This window comes from Anthonomus grandis, chromosome 12 (genome assembly GCF_022605725.1).
Source record: "Anthonomus grandis grandis chromosome 12, icAntGran1.3, whole genome shotgun sequence".
Taxonomy (NCBI): Eukaryota; Metazoa; Arthropoda; class Insecta; order Coleoptera; family Curculionidae; genus Anthonomus; species Anthonomus grandis.
In genome coordinates, this window is record NC_065557.1 from 28418921 (window position 1) to 28426791 (window position 7871).

At 32.1% G+C, this 7871-nt stretch overlaps 2 protein-coding genes across 2 annotated transcripts; both read left to right on the forward strand.

Moving 5' to 3' along the window:
• Positions 1 to 226: 226 nt before the first annotated feature.
• Positions 227 to 925, forward strand: LOC126742836 (uncharacterized). The gene has a single exon (XM_050449641.1). It carries the CDS (start codon positions 227 to 229, stop codon positions 923 to 925), a length of 699 nt encoding a protein of 232 aa, XP_050305598.1.
• Positions 926 to 1408: 483 nt separating this feature from the next.
• Positions 1409 to 2233, forward strand: LOC126742837 (uncharacterized). Its single transcript, XM_050449642.1, has one exon. The coding sequence runs from the start codon at positions 1409 to 1411 to the stop codon at positions 2231 to 2233; it is 825 nt and encodes a 274-aa protein (XP_050305599.1).
• The last annotated feature ends 5638 nt before the right edge of the window (positions 2234 to 7871 follow it).

A 7871-nucleotide genomic window follows, 5' to 3' on the forward strand; every position in this document is an offset into this window, starting at 1 on the left:
TTAGCAATCAGATGTTTAGTGCAAGTAGCCCAAGATTGTAAGGACAGTTTTCCTGATATTTCTAAAATCATTGAGACATCCTTTTACGTGGATGATTTTTTTGTGGTCCGTTGACTCTATAGAACAGGGGCAGTATGTGTGTCAGAAAGTGTCTGACGTTTTAAAAACTGGTTGCTTTGTATTAAGAGAGTGGATTTCAAATGAGCCTGAAATTTTGAGATCTGTGATGAATGTGGACGAAAGTTTTGGAATTTTGGAATTTGGTCAAGGCGAAAATACCAAAACTCTCGAGTTGACGTGGTCGTGTAAATCTGATTATTTGACATACAGGATAAAGATACAAGAAAGGTCAAGTAGAAGTACAAAACGTGATGTTTTAAGTGAAATAGCTTTGATATTTGATCCTTTAGGACTTCTCGCACCATGTGTTGTTGTTGTTGTTAAAGTTTTGCTACAAAAATTGTGGCTTCAGAAAGTATCCTGGGATGACAGTTTGCCAGCTAAAATCCACAGCACCTGGACTAAGTTTCGTGAAGAGTTACCTTACATAAATGACCTTAAAATTCCACGTCATGTTACTTGTGTAAAGCCTGAAAAAATCGAGTTGCATGGGTTTTCAGATGCGTGCGATTATAGTTATGGTGCTTGTATATACCTAAGATCAATTGATGCACAGGGTATTATTACAGTTAGATTGTTGTATGCTAAATCAAAGGTTAGTCCTTTAAAGCCTTTGACTACCCCTAGATTAGAGTTGTGTGCAGCATTGGTTTTAGCTCGCTTAGCTGAAAAGGTTCTTAGGTCTTTAACATGTAATATTGAGAGGTGGATCTTTTGGACGGATTCGTCAATAGTGCTGGGATGGTTAAAGACTGCTCCTAATTTACTCAAAACTTTCGTGAGTAGCAGGGTGAGTGAAATTTAAACTTTAACCGAAAATCGCGAATGGAGACATGTTACTTCTGAAAACAACATAGCTGATGTTTTATCAAGAGGCGTATTTCCTCATCAGATTTCAAAATTAGATACATGGTGAAATGGTCCATCGTTTTTATACCAACCTAAGGAAAATTGGCCCACTTCCATTGTAACCATTTAAAACCATTCTGAGCTTGTTAGCTTTGTTACAGTTAATTTTCAAGAGCAGGTATTTAGTCAGTTTTCCGAGTTTTGGAAACTGGTAAAGTTTTTTGCTATTTGGTTAAGATATTTCCACAACTTGCGTTGTAAAGTTTTAAGGAAACCAAACGAACATAGAAAGGGTCGTATTAATTTCTTTGAGCTGATTGAGTCTAGTCAAACTTTAGTTAAAATTTCTCAACAAACTAGTTTTCCCAATGAGTATTTTTCATTGTTGACCAAAAAAGAACTGCATTCCAAAAGTAAAATATTAAGCTTAAATCCATCCATGGATAAGGATGGGATAATGCATGTAGGAGGCAGATTAAATCAATCCAATTATAATTTTAATAAGAAGCATCCTATGTTAATTTCATCAAAGCGTCGTTTGGCTAGGCTTATTTTTGAATTCGAACATAAACGTTTAATGCATGCGGGACCACATTTGTTACTCTCATCTGTGAGAGAAGTATATTGGTCTATTGCTAGCAGAAATTTAGCCAAGGCTGTCGTAAGAAAATGCTTGACATATTTTCGTTTTAAGCCGCAGCAGACTAAGCCTATTATGGGTGATCTACCAAGAAACAGATTGATTCCTGGTAAAGTTTTTGATGTAGTTGGTGTTGACTACATGGGACCACTAAATTTTAAAGATAAAAGGGGACGCGGAGCAAGGTTGCTAAAATGTTATGTGAGTGTTTCCGTGTGTTTCATAACGAAAGTTATTCACCTTGAAATCGTGTCTGATTTGAGTAGTGAAGCTTTTATTTTGGCACTTCGCAGATTTGTTTCGCATCGTGGAAAACCTGGTCATATTTATAGCGATAATGGCACTAATTTTAAGGGAGCTAACCGGGAACTAAATGCTCTTGGTGAATATTTAATAAATGAGAAATGTCATATTGAACAGTTGTATTTAAACGAACAGATCCAGTGGCACTTCATTCCAGTCAATTCTCCACATTTCGGTGGGTTATGGGAAGCGGGTGTCAAATCTTCAAAACATCACCTAAAGAGGGTAGTAGGTAACGCACATTTTACTTTTGAAGAGTTGACAACTCTATTGGCCCAAATAGAGGCTACTTTGAACTCCCGGCCACTTACTCCCCTTTGAACTGATCCCAACGATTATAATCCCCTTACTCCGGCCCACTTTTTAATTGGGAAAAGCCTGACCGGAATACCCGAGCCTAATGTGACACTAATATCCGAAAATAGACTTTCCACATATCAGCACATTCAGCAAGTTAAGCAAAATTTTTGGAAGCGCTGGAATAAAGAGTACGTTAGTGAACTCCAGCAAAGAACGAAATGGAAACAAACACAATCAGATATAAAGGTAAATAGTTTAGTCATCATCAAGGAGGATAACGTACCGCCAATAAATTGAAAGTTAGGTAGAATTTTGTCGGTTAATCCCGGTAAAGACAAGATTAATCATGTTGCTGATATTAAGACTTCAAGTGGTGTGATCAAACGCGCTTTTTCTAGAATATGTCCTTTGCCAATTGACTAAAGTGCAGTTGTAGGTTTGGTGGTTGTACAAAGCCAGCCTGTAAGGGTAAACATAACGTTTTATTGCATCTTGATTATGGTATTAAAAAGAGGGAATCTAGCCCGCAGAACTCCGAACCTCAACCGCCGAAGCAGAATAGTCAAGACTCCACTGAAGAAATTGTATCTTGTGTTTCTTCTAACACAGAAAATATTGTATTCTTATCGACGGCTATAGTAAAGGTGCAAGACAAGAATGGTGCTTGGCACGCTGATTGTAATGGTACTGATGGCAATATTGATTAAAGTGCAGTGCTTCAAGGCGGGGGGCATGTTAAGGACGACTAATCGTTCCAAGGATATATATAAACACATCGCCGGCGTCAGTAGCATCGCGCATCTCACCGCGCTTGCGTTCATAGGAATATAAGTAAAACGACCAGTCGACGGTCGAGTCAGTCCCCTTACGATCGATGAAAAGCGAGAGTCTCGCGCGTCACCAAGATCAAACATGTGACGTCATTCTGTACTTCACAATTAATAACGTTTTTTTTGTACATTTTGTTAAAATGTCATGTTTCTTTCGATGTATAATAAAAATACAGTCCATATATTTAAATTGTGTTATTAAATAAAGTCCACTATTATTGAAGGTGATAACAATCTGTTACGCGCGATTTTTGTATGTTGAATCCTATTTTATACAGTCACAAAAAACTAATTCGTCTATTGTAGTTAACTATGCTAACTTTATTTAGAACTTTTTAAAAACCAGCAAATAACCAATTTAAACACGCGGCATCATATAATTTCAATATACAACCCTACCGACATAATATCTACATATCCCAAGAAATAAGATCTTGCTTTACCTTGTAGCACGGTCCTTCAATCTTATGATAAAATTATCGGATCTTGGTAACCTAGAATTCAGTTCAAAATCTATATGCTACCAATACTTGATTATTAATCCAAGATACTAAGCTGCTACCAGAAAATTATTGTTTAACTCACTTAATTATTACCTTTAAGCATCACAGAAACTTCCACACAGGAATGCAATCAGTCTTAAATTTCGTGAGGCAATTGGAGTTAGTCACGAACCACACCCAGGATTTCTTAGTCATGCGATTTAATTCAATAGGAGGACTGTGTAAACACCTGTATTTTAATATTAGAATCAAATATTCAAGAATTTCCAACTTATATTAGAAATTGTACAATTCAACTATTTTAATTCTACGCGATAACCACATATAGGCGGTTTATGAGAGGGGGTAGTAAAATCATGTAAACGCCACTTACGTTCATAAAATGAGAATCTGAGTCTAAATTTTATCTTACCTCAATATAATGATCTTATTAAAACCCAAATGCTCCTAGTTCATTCTAGCTTCAGTTAAAACTAAAATTACCCTATTATGCGAGCATACCTCGAAACTGCTTTCAACCAATAAAGGGGATCTTTATCTGTCACCAGAATCTACGTGCAAAAGATGTTGCGGAAATCAATCATTGACAATGGCTGTAAAAAAATTATACCGTTATTCTGTAGTCTAAAAATGTTTTATTGTCTATTGGGGAGAAAAGTATAAGTTGCTTAACTCTTATAGTTTCGCTTTTATGATAAGTATGGACTTATACTCTACTAATAATACTATCAGCATGGCTCATTTTGCTGTGTGACTGCACGATGCAATGCCGAATTTTATAGCGCTATATAGTTTCAAATTTTGAGTCTTTTGTCTTCAAAATGGTCAAAAATGCTACATTAAGTGCAAGAGCTTTCCATAGAAAGGGTTCAGGGCAACAATGACTGAAAATAATTGACTGCTATGCTAAAGAAGCCGATTTAACATGATCAAGTATTAAAGAGGTGCTGGATATGGACTCAAAAACTCCTACCAGTATTTGGAAAAAATGCGGGTACAAATCTACAAATCAGAAGTTATTTCTTCCATTATCTAATATTAGTTTTGGAAAAATGAGCACAAAAGTGTTTAATTCCGCACTCAGTATACTAAAAAATTGAATGTTTGGGCTGTTATTTTGGATGATATTGTGAGATCGGTCTATTTCAAATAAGACTGTTGTAGTCCTGCTCATTGTGCGATTATGATAAAAGAAGTATGGGATTATTTTACAGAGACCATTTTTAAAAACAAAATTAAGTTTCTTTCAACGACAACAATTCTCTGAATTTGTGAGAGAAACTTGTTGTCAGAGTGTTGTTGTTATTCAATATACAGTGCAATAAACTATAAATTATGAAACAATTTTGGATTGACATAGTAGGTCAGTAGCAAAGCGCACCAAATGCATGGATACGTTGCCATATTTCGCCTTTAACCAACTTGCTACGCAAAATACTCGCTATGTTTATGCAAAATAGAAAAGGCTGAAAGGACATTTTCTTGAGGTCGTCCATAGTGTAATTAAAGTATGAAGTTAACAAGAAATAAAGAACAAAACAGAGATATATAGGACATAAAATCATAAATCTAAATACATTGACATAAATGTTAAAGGTTTGTAGGTCAGTTCACATTAATAAGATGTTAATAATAAAGCTAAGCCTTACTTTCTATTTATGCCTAAGAACACTCGAAAACTTTAAAAGGAAAATGATTAGAGAATTAAAAAGAGACTTTTAAAAATTAAATAGCCTCAAAATTATATAAGATATAGTCTAAGCAGCTAAGTAAGTTATAACCTAATCTACCAACACTTTTTAATAATAATGATTTTTCTTATTTTTAATCTCTTAGAACTTATTTTCAAAAATAAATAAATAAATAATTATTACTTAATCTGTAATGTTACTAAAGTTCCTATATAAAAATACTCTAAAGTATTTCTTACGTTAGTTTGACGTCATCATGGCTTCTACTGATTATACTAAATTGCTTTATAATCAGTTTATTTAAAGCCGAAAGAGCACGCATTTATTTAGGTCGATAAAAATAATATTTTAATAAGTATAAGAACTAAATATTCATTTTATAATTGCTATATTCGTACTTTAAAAGGTAGGAAGTATTTTTTTAAATATACTATTTTAAATGAAGAACTTTTAGAAATATATATATTCTAGTTGGTATGGGAAGATGTCGTGCCAACAACATTTAGATATTTTGATAGTAACAAAATCTAGATTAATTGCATTATTACAATAGTAATACCATATTTTTAAACCTGTGTCACTCATATATATTGACTATAAAAAAATATTAAAAATATTAAAATAATTCAAGGTTGCGGTTGGTATTATGATTATAAAAGATTAAAAAAAAATATCTATAAGAGCTTGTGTTTCTTCTAATGTTAGTTTTTATTTTACGAAATATGCAGATTAACAATGATTTAAAATGATTTATTTAATTTTTCCAATATAAAATGAGTTCTTTTAAAAGCAATTAAAAAGCTTTAATACTGTTTCTTTATCAGTTATTGTAACGTCATTTCGCTTTAACCATTAACGCGTCAAAACCGCACAATACTTTTTTACCAAAATAATAATTGGGAAGTCTGATACGTTAAAAGTTTGGACAATGCAATACACAGGTCCAGCAAAAAACGCTTTGTTCTAGAAATTTGTCGACACTTTAATATTGGACAATGCTGGTTTTGTTCGTTTCTTTGACAATTTATGATAAGCTATATTTTTTAATTTCAAATAAACTAACAAAAATTTTAATTTATTTTATAGAGAAATAATTTGGTATTTTAATTTAATATGGTTTTACGATGCTTTTATTTATTATATATTAAGGGCTTAAAAAAGCTATAGAATAAATAAATTTGATAGCTTATACCAAATGCAATTCGATCAAATTTCCGATTTGTTTATAAAATGTTTAGGATATAAAGATTTCTTTCAGCCTTTCCTATTAATAAAGAGCCATAATTTAATTAAGTTTATAACTTTGTTGGTTATATCCAATTGCTAAACATATAAAAGATGATTTTTAGAAACTACAATATATGTTTGTATAGCATATATGCAATACAGTTATGGAAAAAAATTATTAAATATCTCTTTTAAGTAAAAAATATATTTTTTTTAACGGGTTACATTATTACGACAAATAAATTTTACATTTAAGATTTTAAACATTTAAAGTTTTTGTAAATCCATGTTTGGTCCCATTTTCATGTATCTTAATTCGATTTAACCTTTTAACCTTGTCTAAGGCACTAGACCTGTAAGATGTATGGATGGAACCCCTTAATTTGTTATCCCTGATGATGGACATGTTATATATGCGAAACATGTAGGATTAATATTTTAAATAAATTTAGTGGCCGAAGTATTTTAAGTTACATAAGAATCTATTTACTTCACTGCAAGAATGGCCTACTTCTTCAAATATATTTTTTTGTTTCTACTTTTTCATATCTTAACCAATTTTTTTTATTGAAAATGAATAGGTAGAAGCCCAACATACTGAATTACTAACCAGCTTCTAAGTTCAAGGTTTCGATACCGTTTTTAAGGCATAGAGCATGTCAATGGCTTGGAATATCCAATAGATGCTCCAACTACTTTAAAATGGGTACCAAGGACTCTGAAGTATGGTCTATATAACTATGCATTTTACCTTTTTAATATTTATCTACTTGTTTAGTAATCCTGAATTTTCCACTTATTACAAATTTTCTGTTGCCGCAACAAAACGATCAACATTTAGTTTGTTAATCAAATTGTATATGAAATAAAAATTACTATTTATTATTATCATAAAATTATATATTGTTATAATATTTATTTAAACATATCAAATTTCTTTTTATGCAGAATAAACCGCAAAGTGATGACGTGTTTCGACAACATACAATTTACGGTGTTACAGGATTAGTTTTATGCTAATGATATTAGAATAATATAGATTTATCTGAAAATAAAAAAATTGTATCCTTTTGTTTCAGTATTCAATTACCTGACTGATAAAAAGTAATAAAAACACATTTCTTACAATTTAATGCAGAATCAGCAACTTATGGCTTCTATGGTTTTACAAAGTGATTCGTCAAATAACTCCTACCTAAGTGGAAGTTTACCTTCTCCATTTTTTGTGAGTTCTGGATTGGTTGACCTCTTCGAAAATTTACTATACAGGAACTTTTTATAGCAGAAATAACTTGTTTTAATTATTACGACTAAATAAATACATATTATAGGGATTTCAATGACTAATTGATGCTGGACACGGTAAAAAGACAGGTATTTGCAAAACTTGATTTTCTACAGCATATAT

What these genes read in the sequence shown, in the direction of transcription:
- LOC126742836 (XM_050449641.1), top strand. Translation starts at nt 227, where the DNA reads ATGAATGTGGACGAAAGTTTTGGAATTTTGGAATTTGGTCAAGGCGAA.
- LOC126742837 (XM_050449642.1), top strand. Translation starts at nt 1,409, where the DNA reads ATGGATAAGGATGGGATAATGCATGTAGGAGGCAGATTAAATCAATCC.